The 17,444-nt window shown below is 33.4% G+C and overlaps 1 protein-coding gene across 1 annotated transcript in view; it reads right to left on the minus strand.

The window, feature by feature from the left end:
- Positions 1-2,047: 2,047 nt before the first annotated feature.
- LOC138318655 (tubulin polyglutamylase TTLL5-like) overlaps positions 2,048-17,444 on the minus strand; it is a 43,360-nt gene continuing 27,963 nt past the window's right edge. Inside the window, exons 26-33 of the mRNA XM_069261225.1 lie at positions 15,271-15,392; positions 14,235-14,488; positions 13,606-13,800; positions 12,368-12,463; positions 11,315-12,071; positions 9,872-9,960; positions 7,544-7,588; positions 2,048-5,759 (exon numbers count right to left, since the gene is read on the minus strand). Coding sequence (XP_069117326.1) covers positions 5,752-5,759; positions 7,544-7,588; positions 9,872-9,960; positions 11,315-12,071; positions 12,368-12,463; positions 13,606-13,800; positions 14,235-14,488; positions 15,271-15,392 — 1,566 coding nt within the window. The 3' untranslated portion in view covers positions 2,048-5,751. The remainder of the gene's footprint in view (positions 5,760-7,543; positions 7,589-9,871; positions 9,961-11,314; positions 12,072-12,367; positions 12,464-13,605; positions 13,801-14,234; positions 14,489-15,270; positions 15,393-17,444) is intronic.

Here is a 17,444-nt window from a genome sequence, read left to right on the forward strand (position 1 = left end):
TTTTGAATTTTTTATTAAAAAAAAACACATTTCAAATTTTGACCAAGACCGCTTACTGGTTAAAAATTGACAACTTTCAAAATGATTTGAAATTATTGTCCCATAGCATAATTCATGAAAATCTTAAGAATAAATAATCCGGTTCTGAAAAGCTTCTTATTATGTTGCAATAACTTAATGGCAAACTTTAAAGGGAACGAAGTATAAGCATAAGATTTAGATAGACCAAAAAAGGTAAGCAGAAAATTTATTACAAAATTGTTTTAGTACAATATTGAACTACATATGCTCTACCAGGATGGGTTTTGTAATCAACATACGATGTACCTCAATCATTTTAAGATCGCTACACTAAATGTATGCTATCGAGGGGATGAAGTCACACGCATATTTGGCAATAAGCATATAAGTTGATACAAGTAAACAGTTGTATCACTTTCAAAGCCAAACCACTTGCGAGATAAACATCAAATGCATATCTAATATATATATAATGGAACAACTTAATATACCTGCAAGTAGGGCGTTAGAATAGTATCTGCTGCCCCCTATTGCATCGATCAAGGCGACTAAATTTAGGATATTATCTTTTCTCTCCGTCCTAACGTCTCCCTTTACAACGCCTCATATTTGGCCTTCGGTTGAGCGCTCACTCCTGTGAGGAAGGTTATGGGTTCTTCCCCCGTCCGAGACACGCCGTAGTCTATATTTTTTGGGTTTTTTGTTTGTTTGTTTGTTTCTATTCCTGCATAGCGTTCAGCATAAACTTAGCGGGACGGCTGGTTTGCCCGTTCAGCTTTGTCAGTATGTTACTGGGTGGTGTGTGTTTGTTTGGTGTCCTCGACGGCATACTTCAGTGCAAAAGGGCAAGAGTTCCTCTATTACAAGATGATACAACACGAATATACCGCAATCTCCTAAAACACACCGCATACATGAGAGGCCGTCCTTACATGACCCTGACTGTAAATAGGACGCTAATTTGATCAAACCAAGTATACAAAATATATGTCTAAACCTACAGTACCCAAAATATCTGGTCTTACAAGTAGAAATGTGCCTCCTGTCCCCATTGCGCATGTGTTCGTAAAAGGCGACTAAATTTGACATCTCTTCTTCCTAATGTCCTTCGCCCATATCATCGACAAGTTACACCTTCAACTTATTTGAAGAGAAAAAAGTGGGGATGAACCACTATATGTATCCTACTTCATTGCCTGTCCTTAGAAACGCCAAAAACCCTAGCAAGGCTCTGTGAAGAGGTGGAAGACAAAGGTATGAGGATCAAGAGGCCCAGTGGGCCTTAACGGTCATCTGTTAATACAATATATAGTAGAACTGAAATACACAGTAAGTTCTTTAAAACTTGCAGTATATTTGACCCTTGACCTTGAATGAGGGTCAAGGTAATTTATACTACAAGCTAGGCCCAATATCAATACTCTGGGTCTCTTATTTATTCACAAGTAGTTTTAAAGATTTTAACCTTTTTGACCACTGTGCCCTTGAATGAATGTTAGGGTTATTAATCAAACTTGTTAGCTGTTTATGCCAGCATGCTGCAGGTCCAATATAGGTTCAAAGCAACCCTGTGCTTTTCAGTTATTGAGAAGATGTTGTTTGAGTGGCAAGACGGCACACGACTACAGACGAAGCATGATGAAATGTTATCTAAACCCTTAGGGTCAGATGACCTTATTATCCATGTACATGTAACAAAACAAACGCATGTTTTTAATAAATATTTTATTTATTCACTATTTATTGCTAATTTTCTATTTTCTGTTTTGAAAAGCAAACCACAAGAACTTGCAATCCCATTGACACTGTCAATCAGAAAAAAGATTTAATTAACTTTATTAAGTATACAATTTGTTTTAAATATACGACAATGACAACACATCATGGAATGTAGTGTGGTACGATATCACTATCAACTCATTTTTCTCACGGGTATAACATAATATTAGAACCGCCATTTGTTTTTTTAGTTTGTATCACGGTGATTTTGCAGTATATTGAATACTCAATAAACTTTTGTTTCCCAATTTTCTTTTGGCTAACTCTGACCAAACACAAGGTATATTGTTGAGCTTTTAATACTAATTTGAGTTCTGGTTATTTACACCATGTTCAGATTAATTTCTCAAGTGATTGGAAATCTGCATTTTCTTAATAGACATGTTACTAAGAACCTGAAGAAACTATAGAGTGAATCAGTGCCATGTGATGAAAGTATCAATAAATTAGATTACGAAAACATTTTATTGATACTGATATTAATTTTTAAGACTGAAATACCGTATTTTAAGTTATTTTCACTTAAAACTAGATATCAAAACGAACAGAACAATTTGTCTCAAAGAGATTATTTACTTATTCCTTATTTCACGGATCAAACTTAATATATTGATATGTAATCGTAGAAGTGACACCTACAGTATATGCATTAAACACCAGGCCTTAGTTTGCAGTCCGAATTCACAGTTCAACCACATTTCTGATCATTAAGAAATAACCAGAACAATAAATTATTCTTGAAGCATGCTTGATGTGCGGATTCGTGGTCAGTAACATTTGACAATAAACACTTGGCTTCGTACTCTTAAGCACAGGTTTGTTTCTATATGAATTGATAAACAAATGACTTCATACTCGGTGAGAATTGTGTATCACCAATTGTATTACGTATACTGTCGCCGATCGGTGTTAGCACAACTGCGTATACCCCTTACCCTGTCAAACCTACATGTACAGATATATATAAGTCACGTTTTATAAAGTCTTAATACATTTTTGATTTGAGATTCGTTACAATAACAGAGAAACTTCAATTACTATTTTTCTTCTTTTGAGTAATATCGTCTATTAATGTAAACCTACCATGTCTATAGTACACGTAATATTTTCAGCCTGGACAAGACTAGAAGTTGACAGAAGACAACCACAAGACGAGATACCAAAAGGGGACATCTCATTACAATGTGGTACCACTGGTAATACAATCATCTCAAAACATGGCAGCAACGTCTTAAATAAGTAGAACTGTTATATCACAAATACATTTACATCAAATAAAAGTGATACCACACATAATGTTAAAATGATTTAATTAATTGGCTCTTATTGGGTTAACAGACATGATCTGCTGATAATCTGTACAATAATACACGTTTGCCTTAACTCATCCACCCCTGGAATTCAAAATAAACGGTTCCAGCGTTTGATCAAGAAGAGTCCAAATGTGCATCTAGGGGTGAATGAGTAAAAGTTCTAAGTATATCTGTGATTAGTTTCAACCCATTTGATAAAAAAAATAAGTTTAGCATTTTCTGATTGGACATTAAAGGATTAGTTTGTTAAGTTAGAGCACATTTTGGAATAAGAGACGCAAATTTGTGGTTGACATTTTATGATTCACATTATTGAATTGTATACTGATATCAATCATCACATGTTATGGTACGTTTGCTTGAGTAAGCATGGACGACGTGGAATTTCCATTGACACCAATTTGACCAGACACAGAAAATAAAATATAAATACATGTTACATATCATATAATACAGTATGAATATAAATATGTGGACGGATTTGAACAAGTCTTGATTATGACAATACTATAATAAAGAAGACGTGGCATAACCTGGATAACAAAGTTCATATCGGGATCAGTTGATTATAAAGAATTAATACAACAATAATGGCACCATGAAAATAACCGTGTTAACAGCTGAATTAAATTGTGTTACTCCAACACTTGTTTCACCTATTCAGGGGAAGCATTGTTACTCCAACACTTGTTTCACCTATTCAGGGGAAGCATTGTAATATTATAGAACATTGGAATTCATCACTTTGACACCAAGGTCCCAAAAGCAAGTGCGGGTAAGTTGTAATTTTTTCTAGAACATTCATATATTTTCTCGATATAAAATATAGTACTATATAAATCCATGGACCATATAACACTTTTATATACGATGTATTTCAATTTCATATCAACAAACGAAACTCAAACGTAACAATTTACAATTGACATGGATATGTTGGATTTAGGTGATAACAGAAACAAAGAAATGTATGATTCACATCTGCTTCTAATAAAACGAACTGCTTTCTTAAATATCTTTGGTTATGTCTGTATACAAGTACAAGAACCTCTATAATATCTCACACATCTGTATTTTGATTTTTGTTTCTATCCTCCAACTCATTTTTATATATTTTAATTTATCAAGGCATCCAACTTAATGAGATTTTAATAATTAATGTTGTGTAAAAGTCATATCGTCATTGCTCCAATATTGTATAGACATGTGGTTTTTTTAACACCTCCAACATTAACTTTGAGATTCTCTCACTCACTATAACATCATCATTATTACAAACAAATCCTCATTGTATATAATTTGGAAAAAAACATTTGCTAGCATTATCTGTACACAACGTTGTGTCCAGTAGGTAGATATGCATACAGCATGCTCACAGCTAGTGTCTACATGATAACACAAAATATCACAGCTTGTTTTAAAGCATCATCATAAAATTGGAATGCATATCATTGAACAGCATTTATTAAGTAATAACACATGCTTAATTCCTGCATGAAATGTGTTTTTTCTTCTTCAAATATTGGCCCCGTTCTCTGAAGATTTACACAACATTACCCTGAAGCAACTAATTCAAACAAGTTGCACTTACATCTTTTACATCTTACAGTTTTTATAGTTTTTTTTACATTTTATTCTTAACATGATCATAATATCTACCAACAAATTGTCTCCGATACTGTTTGACATACAAATTTGGTATGTGTATAATGTTGCCGTTTGTAATTGTATCATGAGTCAAGATCAGTCAAACTTGATATATTTATCACTCTTTTTAAACATTATGCCAGAACATCCACGATTCCGCAAAGCTTCTAATTGAATTTTAGACTACCTTTGAAATGAAAGTACATTTGATGTACAATGTTTCTATTAAATGCATAATGTTATAGTTTACAGGGCTTTTTTAATCATAACTCTTTTGACTATAATTAAGAATTCGGCAGGAATCACAATTGGCAAAACGTTTTTGTATGCAAAAGTAAAAACATGAATGTGTAATGACAAACAGGCCATACAATAAATACCAGAGAGGTTAGACAGCAAGGCAGTCAGTTGTATTAAAATACCTTCTGTTAAAAGCTGTATTTGATATTTAAAAAAAATAAAAGCATGCCATCTTGAAATTATTTGACAAATTAATACTATATATCACAGATATGAAGTGGTCTAATAAATATATGTAATCGTATGTCCTCAGACAATGTAGATATACATGTAATACAAAAATGCTGACAAGTGGATTTGTGTACATAACGTAACATAAGAAAAGTAATTTATGATGTTTTGATAAATGAATAAGACAACCGTTTAACTTTTACTGGATTAAAATCAGCTATAATTCTTTGGTGTCTGAAAATAAACAAGCGACAATCATAGAAGAGCAGATGGTGCTGCATACATCAGTCTGCAAGCAGTAATTTGAAAAGATGGAAGTACATTTGAACTGTAATACATTTTTATCTAACTCTCTAGCTGATATGGGCTTCCTAATAACAATACATGTTACAGATTCGGTCAAGTGAAATATTTATTTGATTAGTCCTACAGACTAGAAATGTCTTCTTGGATTTCCAGGTAGTGTCTTTATGGTGATATCACAGTCATCAGCCATAGCCTTCATCGTACAATTGAGATCCTACCATCCTGTAAAATAGACAATAAATTCGTGACTTGTATCATACAAAAACCTTAAATCTACTCTTCCCCATGATGATCCATAATGCACAATGTACAGAAGTATCAATTTGTCCTTTTCTGCTCATTTGCAGGATAAATACTTAGAGTTAATTGGATCATATATTAAATATAGAAGTTAAATACAGACGCTTTAGTCATTTGACAATTTCTAACATTTCATCTCTGATTTATAGGTGATATCATTTAAAGATACGAAGCATTTGATCTGACATGGAAAGTAGGCCCATGTCATTAAATTGCCCAAAATAATTAATAAGTCAAAGTTAAAAGGTATCAACTGCATGAGGGCTACCAGTAACTGACAAAATGGGATGAATATCCATTAAATTCCTGTAAATTTGAATTTTCATATGTAAATGAAACAATTTAACAAAACAAATCACATGCATCATTTTAAAATAGTAACAATCATCCCTAGCTGATGTTGATAGTAGTTGCTGTCAATGAATTTTCATACTTTTGATCGATTAAAATATTCTAATGTTTTAGAATTTGATGTTGCCTGTCGAATTAAGTGTATATTTTATATCATGCGAAGTATTTATGCATATAACACAAAAGCATTTATGATCAATTGCTTTTCTATTCTTAAGATATTATCAAATATGATAACTTTACAAAAATGCATAATTGAATATATTCACTTCAAAACATTTTGGAACATAATAAATCATTGAAAACATTATTTTATGAAGCTGACAGTTCATAAAATAGACAACAATGTCTGAAAACTTAAAGCAATTGATATGTAGATAGCATTAATTGATATAAATAACCCATTCAGTACAAATAGTGATGTTAAAACATTGAATTGAATTCAAATGATTTTGAAAGGGGTTCAAAGACATTTTGAACTGTAGAGTTAAATATTTTTGATAAAAGATTCAAGAAATTAGATGTGCAAGAAAAGATTTTTTTCAGATCACCAACAGGAATGAAAAATCATTCTGGCAACTACTGTATTTTGGTGCTCAAGGAAAGAAACATTGCATAGGATAGGAAACTATATAGTAGTACACAGAGTATTCATGTGAAATCAACCAAATGCCATTGAACTTATTATAAAAATGCAACTGGACATACTGGTCATAATTTCAGAGCAAATAACACTAAATACAAATAAGTCTCATCACCTATATCTACAAATTGAGAGCATGGAAAAATATAAACACAAAAAAATAACTTCATCAAGACTTGTATGAATATTAGAACAATATAATTTACAATGGACTGAGTGTGCACGTGGTTTAAAATGCCCTCTAATACAACCCAACTATGTATAGATAGGTGCTTTATGAGTTATCTTTTGCCACAATCATGCATTCTCATTTTTTAATCCAAAAATAATCAGAAAAAAAAGAAAGAATTATATGTCATCTTATGTAAAGCAGAACAGGAAACAGAAGTTGAATACAGTACAGAAAATGTAAGGAACAAAACACCTAAAATTACAAACAATGAATGACCATTATCCGTCAGCAATTCTTTTTTTAAAATAGAAGATCTGAAAATGAATTTTGTTTTCAACCAGTCACTAATAGTAAACCTTAAAAAAATATTGCAATAAATGTCTTTTGTACAACATATACCATACGTTATCACTTCTATCTTGTTAACCACAGTACTTTCAGTACTTTGATGATACTTTTTCTCTCGCTACACCAAGACCATCAAACTACAAGAGATCTACTACTTGTTTGGAAAGATGATGACAGTGTAGATGTAATTACCTAACCACTCCTGACGAGGTTGTTTTCGGTATATGATAGGACAGTCTGCAAATGACAATTTCACATACAAAAATGTACTGTCTGGCAAAATCAGTGTCTAAAATAATAACTAATATAGTTATATTCCTGTTTTCCATATTAAAGGGACAATTCACTGAGGCTAAATCTTTTACATAACCAAGAAGCAAAATATGGCATAAATGTATTGTTCTACATTTCTTATGAAACATATAACATAAAATATTGACAATTTCCACATCATTGTTCAGTATTTTAATTTGATATCGTTGTAATTACAAATCGTTAATCAATACGATTAAGAAGGTACAATATGTACGCTGTACCCATACCAGAAACAAAGTCACGCACGTCAAACAAATGAACTACATAACCATTGAGGAGGTGATAAAATGATTTTTAGGCAAGACAATTCACCTAGTAAGGTAAACACACTACTGTCAGAGCGATTTGTGCAGTTCTAGAGAAAAGTTTCATTGCTCTACGTGCAAGGGACAGGGTTCGGCATACAAGATGTTCAACCACAACGTGTAATGGCGGACAGCGAGCGAGTTTGAACGTTTCATACGCATTTCACCACCATGGGCTTTTCTGGCATATCAGAGTAAAACTGGCTGATCTAATTTCCATTAGAATTGGCTTTTTTCCCGATTTGTGTACAAATTTTAATGTTCTCTTAGACTGAATTGTCCCTTTAAAGACTTAGCTGCCCTTGAAGTTAGGTATTACAAGTGACATCATCTGTTTGCTGGTATCATAATGTCATATATTTCAGAGAAATTACTTTAATTTTGCTCACAAAACAATGATGTCTAAATCAAATCCTACCCACAAGGGAAATAACTTTGTAATATGCAAAGATGGAATATAACTATTAAAACAAAATGCTAATGAGTGTATGATGCGCAACATCATATCACAATAACTTGTTCAAAATTAAACATGATTTGTCTACGATAGATAAGTACTTTAAATATTGTATTCTTTACCAACCTTATCTTTAAATTGAACACCTTCCCCTATCCCCTTTCAAAAGAGAGAGTAAAAACTTTACCAAATATGCAAGTATCTCTGAAAGAGTCGAGACAAGGAAACGCTAATCTGAAATAAGGGTTAATATCATGATATTCATTTTTAAAACATGTTAAAAGAACTCCAAAAACTAATACATGTAATAACTTTCACAACAGAGAACAATTACCAGTAAAAACCTTGAATTTCATGTTGTTATAGGCATGCTGTCACAGACATGAATACAAACTAAAGAACAAAACTCATGAAATAAATCAAACACAGACCCAAAGGTTTCCGTCCACCTCACTCAACAAGTCTGACCAATTAATTTACCTTTGCCTATACCTAACTCAGTCGTCCGCATCTGTCAGAAACAATTAAAATTATATTTTTCTTCTATTATCTTACCCTTTTATCAAAACAAAAACATTCCCCAGTGTTAAAAGATTTTATATTACTATCAACAAATTATTTTTCTAAATTCTGTTTTCAGAAAATTCATTTACCATGCAAACATTACCACTAAAGGTGCTTTTAAAATTCATGAAAAATACATCAATTCACTTTTTTTCCACATCAAACTTTCACAGTTAAGCTCAAAACGTTTTGAATGCATTATCAGGTCATTGTCAGACAGAAAAATGTCTCCCATGGTAGCATAACTTTAATTTTAATCAAGCCTTAAAATCATTACACATTTTATTTTTTAATCATTTGTTTAATTTCATTGATGTCATAAGCAGGCAGAAGCGAGTTTGGTGGATTCAGTGTAAAACTACTGTCTAACAAACTAAAATTTAAACATGATTTGATGATTTTAGTGGATAATGGTAGTGCTTGCTAATCTAAAGTCACACAATTATATATATATTTCATTTAATGTATGTCAAAGAAAATACAGCACTCATGAAACCTACACATTATATCTAACATTAACAAAACTTTTTTAAACATATCTCACTTATGTCTTGAATGTTGAATTTATTTTTATTGCTGAAATAAATTAGAAGTACATCTATATATAATCTATTAAAATGGAAAATTAAAAAAAATATATAATATAAAGTTTTTAAAAGGTAAAAAGAGACTATAAAATCAACAGAGTGTTAAAAAGACAAAGATATGTCTAACATCTATGCTATAATTAAGTGCCTTACTGAAACTGATAAAGATTTTTTCCCAAATTTTTTTGAAATGTGTAAAAGTCAATGGAGTGAAACTAATTTATTTTCTAAAATTTGTTATAAAGAGAGAATATATATAAAGTTTTGTGTGACTGTAGGGCTTTAACAGTACCTGAGGATGGTCGCATCTGTCCTGTATGTATGTCATACTTGAGACTGTTGTGAAAGTTGAAGTTAAGTGATTCTTCTGGTACGGCACTCCTGTCATACACAAATATATGGCCACAAATCAAAACAAAATCTGATTACTTATGTAAGCTCCTCCTGTGACCAGTGGGTCTGTATCTATCCTATATCACTAAATGTGAAGTATATTGCAAAATGTGGGCACCTGGCAGCGAGCTAGCAAGAATAAAATCTGGTAGGCAAATGAAGCAAATAAAATTAACCAAAATTAAAACAAATCTCCATTAATTTCTCTACTATATTGATAAATTGTGTCATGCAGTTTTAATCTAAGACTGAATAATACAATACTACGAACAAAATAGAAAAAAAATCAATCAAGAATAAAAAATATATATATTTAATTAAATTATAGCCATACGTCTCAGATGATAGAAACCTTTTTATGCCATGCCACATAGTTTGATACTAACACATGTACAATACTTTTATTAAGCTTGGCAGGCCATCAACTAACAATATTTTTAATGCAATTCTTTATTACAATTTATGTACAATTTATGTATCAATTAGTTTGCTGAAATCCTCATACACTCTTTCAAATCTGCAACAGTTTACTGTCAATACCTATATCGGATGCCTACAAGAACAGATAACTCTACTATAGGACAAGACCAACAGTGTGGGACATTTGTTTAAGTTTTGTAGTAAAGGTTTTAGATTTGTTACAAGTTTCAGGTGTAAAAACCACATTTAGGGAAGCAGCCTTTCTGTAATAGAGTTGGTATGGGGAAGTGGGTTCTGGAGAGAGAGAAAAAACACCAGTGACAGCTTTTATTTGTATCAAGATGTAAGGGAAAAGCCAGTAATACCAAGATTACAACACTAACACCACAAAGTCAAAAGAGTGGGAAGTACCAGGGGAAAAAAAGGACTCTTACAAAAATCAACCTATAGAATACGATGGTAATATAATTAAACCTTATATCCACAATTAATTAGTAAGTCTGTTGTGCTGCAGTAATACCTTGATCAGTTTCCCTATAGGACAGACATCAAACATTCTACATTAGCCACTGAATACTTAGCATGTTGATTTTCTAGAGCTGGTTTATATCTAGCCTTGGAATACACAAACATACCATTATATTTTCTCCTCATCGCCATTTAGGTGACTTACTGCAGGAATTAAAGGATTAATTCAATCTAACATGTTACACTTTCTTCTATGGACACATTTGTTTCTTATTCAAAAGCAACACTAAGCTTTAGATCCAGTACAACATACAAACTTGTACAGGGCAAGTGGTGTCCTAAAGCAAGACAAAGAAAGCTGTACAATAAAGAAATAGGTATTATACTCAATCATGCAAATTCTGTGAAAGAAATCAGCCTAAAATGATATTATAATTGAACAATGTGAACTGACCTTTGTACTCGATGCATGCCTGCCTTGCGTGTATGTGATGGCTGTGTGGGTGGTTTGGGAGCGTACTTCTGAATGGCACTCTCTACTTCGACCGGTCCCATGTGTCGGTACTGGGTCTTGGCCTTCTGTACACCACTCTCTAGGTCTGTGACCTTAGTTGTCTGTCCCTGTAGAGACTTCTGCATAGCATATGCCTGGGCGACCATAGCTTGGTGCTTAGCTTTACTTTGTTCCAACATGGCTTTACTCTGTTGCTTCAATGCCTGGTGTTGTTGCACTAACTGAAACTGCTTACTGGACTGAGAAGCTGAACTATAGTTGCTTGGTAACACACCCGTCACCTGGTTATATGCCATGGCAAGGTCCCCTTGATGTGTACCATCAGTGTCCTCTATAAAGCTATTAAAAGTGGCATTAGCGTTTCTGTTACGGCCGACTACCCCAGCCGACTGGATACGCTGAGCCGGGGGTGGCCGCGACTTTAAGTAGTGATCCTCCATAGATATATACTTGGGCTCTGCTTTGTTCTTGTCAGAGCTGCCATTTGGGAAAGACTGAGGAGTAGACTTATAAGTACTACTAATATCACCCGCTGTCATTGGTCTATATTGTTTTGACACCATTCCTGATGGGGGTCGTGACCCCTGAGCATCCAGCCCTATGGCACTTGTACCGTTGTGTGCAGAGTACTGGCGCGACTGTTGACGCAGGGCAAGTTTCTGAAGGGCATCCTGTATAGCTTGGTCATTATAGGAGTCTGTAAAAGCAATAAAACAATGTCAGTTAAACTCAGAGTGGTATAATGTGGCTAGTATTGACCTGGTTTACAGTTATATCAGCTAAATAATGATCCTAGCCCCAGATCTCAAGGTTTAACTGTTTCAAGTGACAGTCACAACTTAACACATAACTGCTTTGATGACAAAAGAATGGAGACTGATTTTGTATGAAACCTTACCAGGTAAAGTTTAAAAGCACAGTATAAGTTTTTTATATTCAACTCGACAGTTGATTTTATTTACCAAGAGAATCCAATCAAAATCATTTGCATACCAACTGTGGGGTCTGTAGTTGAGTAAGCACTTGCTGAGGAGGGACGGTTTTGAAGTACAGCAGACATCGGACGCTGGCGAGGACCATTAGATGAAGCTAAAATGAATAAAAATTCAGAGCTTCAGGAAAGAACTGAAGATCTGCTTCAAGTTGCAAAGTATGTAGCTTAATTGTTTTAAAGGTTCTACCACCTGCCCTCCACTTCTAAGTTTTGAGTTCAAAGCCCATTTGTAAAAGTTACAACTAAAATGACATATGGTCCACCACCAAAAATGGCTTATTCGTAATGACCGCAACTGCCAGTAGAATGTATAAAACAAGTAATGATTTTGCTAATTAGTGAAGAATGGAAAAAACAAGCATTACGCATAATAACAAGTATCGCCCATACTGCATTGTTGACTTTTATTGAATTTTTGAGAAACAGAGCTAAACCCAAAACTTTAAAGTCAAATCTTATATAAATAGTTTAGCATCCCTAAGTTTCACAGCCTCTGCATCCCACAGCCTGAAATGAATCCAGCAATAATTAGGTGTGTTGAAGTGATAATGATGTACTTCAGCTATGTTTAAAGTTTGGTTAGGATTGGACTTAAACTTTTTGAGAAACAGAGTTAAACGCAAAACCTTAAAGTGAAATGTTGATGACAACGCCGCCACCGACGTTGCTGCCAGTACAGTAATACCATAGATCGTCTTCGCGAACTATCTCATGTACAAAAAACAATGAAACATTCAAACAAATTTTCTGTACTCAAAGTGTATTATTCATACAAAAATGAACATCACACATATGAAATGAACATCACACATATGAAAAGTTAAGTTTAAAAATATAATTTCTCAATCATATGTATTCTAATATAAAGCATGAAATATAAATATTCTGATTTGAAATCAACCACTAACTAACAAAGACAGTAATCTAAAAAAAAATGCTTAGAAATTGAGCATCATTCTACACAATTATGTGCTGTTGTGCTACTAAGAATCTAGTGTTAAAACAAACCTTACAGTCAAACTTCATTACCCTCAGCTCTAACATCTCAATGAATCTCTTAATTTTAAAGAAAAATACACTGACAACTGTAAAAAGTTTCTTTCAATGCTATGATTATTTCAATTTCTTAGCTATCTCAAATGTTTCTCAAGTTCCATTGATATGAAGATATCATGTTAGGTTTGACTATAAGTACTACTGCTGTGAAGCTGTAAGCCAACACTGCTGTGAGTCCTACCTGGACGCTGACTAGAGGCAGACCGGGGCCTGTTTCCTGCTCCCAGTTTCTGTGTGTAAATCTGGACAGCATTAGCATAAGATGACTGGGTGGGGGTGTGATACGTAGATGTACCATTGTGACCGTGGTCAGCAGCTGAGCCTGCAGTGTAGCCAGTACCTGACCTACTGTCGCCTACATGAGAGGTGCCGCTAACTAAAGAAAGCAGATAAAGAAAGGCTAAGAAAGTACATAATTCAGCAAAATTCTAAAGAAAAATCTTTTAAATTAAAAAGAAAAAAAGAAAAACAAGAAAACTTAGTAAATTATTAATAAAACAAAATAGAGTACAAATTAATATCCAGCATTTAAATAGGAGTTATATTTTGTTTAAAACATTTTTAAATCATTGTTTCTTTCTTAAAAGTACAAATTATTATTCTCTAGCAAAATGTTTAGCACAACACCAACAATTAATGGAAAATGTATAATTATAGTAATGCTAATAAAAACTGCATTACTCCGTGAAGGACTGCATAAAGTTCACCTTTAAGAGAACACATTTTGTACTTGCCTACAGCAGACAGCAGTGATATACATGCATAAGCCTGAGAGTCTAAAAATAGCGCCATATTCAGCTGTAGACATACCTTCGTTTGATACACTATCACGTCTGTCCTGTGATGTGCTGTCTCTTCTTTCTCGGGAAATACTATCCCTGCGTTTCTGGAGACTGGGATCGGAGGCTGATGTTCCAGCAGCTCTTGTCACTGTGCTAGGCCGGGATGCACTGCTCTCTGTGTTGGCGGTAGATTTGCTGTTAGCATCTCCTCCCCCCAGAAATATGCTGGCGGATTTGTTGATGCGTGTATATGTTGTCAAGACTTCTTCCAGTTCCCCCTCACTGTCAACAGAACATTTAACAGAATTAAGATCACTGAATCTTTTATAGCAATTTCTAAGAGATATAGACAGGGCAAATAAAAAAAATATATCAATCTAGTTTTTGATTGACTTTCTACTCCTAGCCGTCCTCACAGCTACAGTGAGAGATATACCATGTTAAAATAGCTACAGGAACAACCCAAACACATGGTCCATGACCAAGAATTGAAGGTCTGGTGATCAGAATGTTAAACATCTCAACCACATGGCCAATGTTGAGATTCAATTGTTACTCAGAATGTTAAACATCTCATGCCAATGTTGAAATTCAATTGTTACTCAGAATGTTAAACATCTCAACACATGGCCAATGTTGAATTCAATTGTTACTCAGAATGTTAAACATCTCAACACATGGCCAATGTTACTCAGAATGTTAAACATCTCAACCACATGGCCAATGTTGAAATTCAATTGTTACTCAGAATGTTAAACATCTCAACCACATGGCCAATGTTGAGATTCAATTGTTACTCAGAATGTTAACATCTCAACCACATGGCCAATGTTGAAATTCAATTGTTACTCAGAATGTTAAACATCTCAACACATGGCCAATGTTGAAATTCAATTGTTACTCAGAATGTTAAACATCTCAACCACATGGCCAATGTTGAGATTCAATTGTTACTCAGAATGTTAAACATCTCAACCACATGGCCAATGTTGAGATTCAATTGTTACTCAGAATGTCAAACATCTCAACCACATGGCCAATGTTGAAATTCAATTGTTACATACCTGGCAATATTGACAAACTTTTCAAATTTCTTTTCACAAAGGGTTTCTCCTTTAGGATGCACTTCTGCTGTTTTACCCAGTTTTTGCTCGGCCAATTTCTTCAGTCGAATTTGTTCTGTTTCCTGAAGATAAATATCAAAACCATTTGATCATCTTCTTAAGATTAATAAAATGTTATAGTGAATTTCAAAAAGTTTCAGTTTTCTCTCAAAAGAATAAGAACATAGTCAAGGCCTGATAGAGTCAAACCATCAGTCCAACGCTTTCTCAACTAAAAAGAAGTCAAGCTTTTCAGTTCCTTGATAATCAATATTCACTTTAAGAGGACTACAAGCACAAACAGGTGCATTTAATTTTGTCCTAGATGAGTTCAATATTAACATTTCAGATATAAATAATGAACAATGTGTACGTATTTTTCTTGCCCAGAGTTGAGACAAATGTCTCAGGAAACTACCCCAGAGTCCCCCCCTCCCCCCAATATAAAAGCACGCTTTCTCTTCCCTGTTACACTGGTCTAGCTATGAACACAATCACAAACCTAAATGCTAGCTATAAAACATTTTACATCAACCCTGTATCCAAATCTTCACACCATTCTTAAATTCACATGTCTCTAGCCAAGCATGACCATTTAAAAAAAAAAAATACTAAGTAAACTGTTCCACATGCATATTAAACAATTTTTGATAACATGTTTTTTTTTACATAAACCTATTTATATCTAAATTGATTGATTTATTATTGTTATTATCACATACATATACAGTAATACTATAGTAATTTTTATTATCTCCAAAGTGTCAATGATGTAATTTCAACATTAATACCTAACTATTAAGTACATTTTGCTTACATTATGTATTTAAAGAAGAGTTTTACAAAACCACACATTTTTACAAAAGTTGTTTCCATGTATACATACATACATAACTATAGCACTAATTTGTCGCAAACTGCAGCAGAAATACAAGTCGGTATGCTTACAGTATCTATATAGTTCCTAAACACCATCTGTCAGATTTATATAAACGGGAGGAATGTCAAGCAATGCCTTGGCTTGTGTGAACATAATAAATCAGACAATTTAACATGATAAAATATAGGTCTGATTCAGGCTTCATTCCATAACTCAAACTTCTCTATTGCAGCATGCAATTAAAACCTGATTGAATCTAATTAAACTATTTTATAATATTTAAAGGCATTAAAAATAAAATAATAATTAATGCTGACAAGTGTTTATCAAAAGAAAAAGACAGTTTTCTATAGATTTACAATGATATAAACAATAATATACTAGACTTAGTATTATATATAGCTGTTAAGTTTGCATACCTATATTTATAAGTTTAAAAACACAAAGACCCTTTCAATTAGAAACTTAAAGGATTTCTTATGTATGTTTAGGATAACATGTAAAAAAGGGTAATCTCCTTTTTAACAGTATAGTTGTAATAATAAAATTATTATAGGTAATTATGATACAGAAGACAAGTTGTTTAAGGTTTATGAACTAGCTTGCTACAGTCAATACCATGCTTTCTATACCTGCTTGCTGTGATGGAGTAACTGCAACAGAATGGTGCATTCTAACAGTTTATCAAAGTGCAAGATAGAGAATTTTGAAAAGTGCATAGAGCTCAGGAACACTTTAAATGAAATTGTACAGGGAAGCTTATAAAGTGATCAAAAGAACTCACACTACTCTTCAGTTTATCAGTCTGAGGTAAGGCAGCATAGAAGAGCTTAAACTTGTGCAATAATGTTTGCAATACTATCTGCTGATCAGATCAGGATGTACGGAAGAATGGAGCTCACAACAATCATTGTTTAACACAAAGCTTATATGATTGTACATATCAATAGGACCTTATCATTGCTCATTAGAGCTCGCAATAGGACCACTTCCAGCTAATCAGAGCTTATTAGAGCTTACAATAGGATCACTACCAGCTTATTAGTGCTCATTAGAGCTCGCAATAGGACCACTACCAGTTAATCAGATAGGATGATACAGAAGTTTAAGGAGATCAAACAAGATATAGAAAACTGTAATACATTGAATTGTATCAGCAGAGTAAAAGTACAATAATGCAGTATATGGAAAAAAGAATCCAAAGATTGACTGTAGGAAAAGGCTGCTTTTAGACAACGTATATAGAAGTTTTATC

Source organism: Argopecten irradians, chromosome 3 (genome assembly GCF_041381155.1).
Source record: "Argopecten irradians isolate NY chromosome 3, Ai_NY, whole genome shotgun sequence".
Classification (NCBI taxonomy): Eukaryota; Metazoa; Mollusca; class Bivalvia; order Pectinida; family Pectinidae; genus Argopecten; species Argopecten irradians.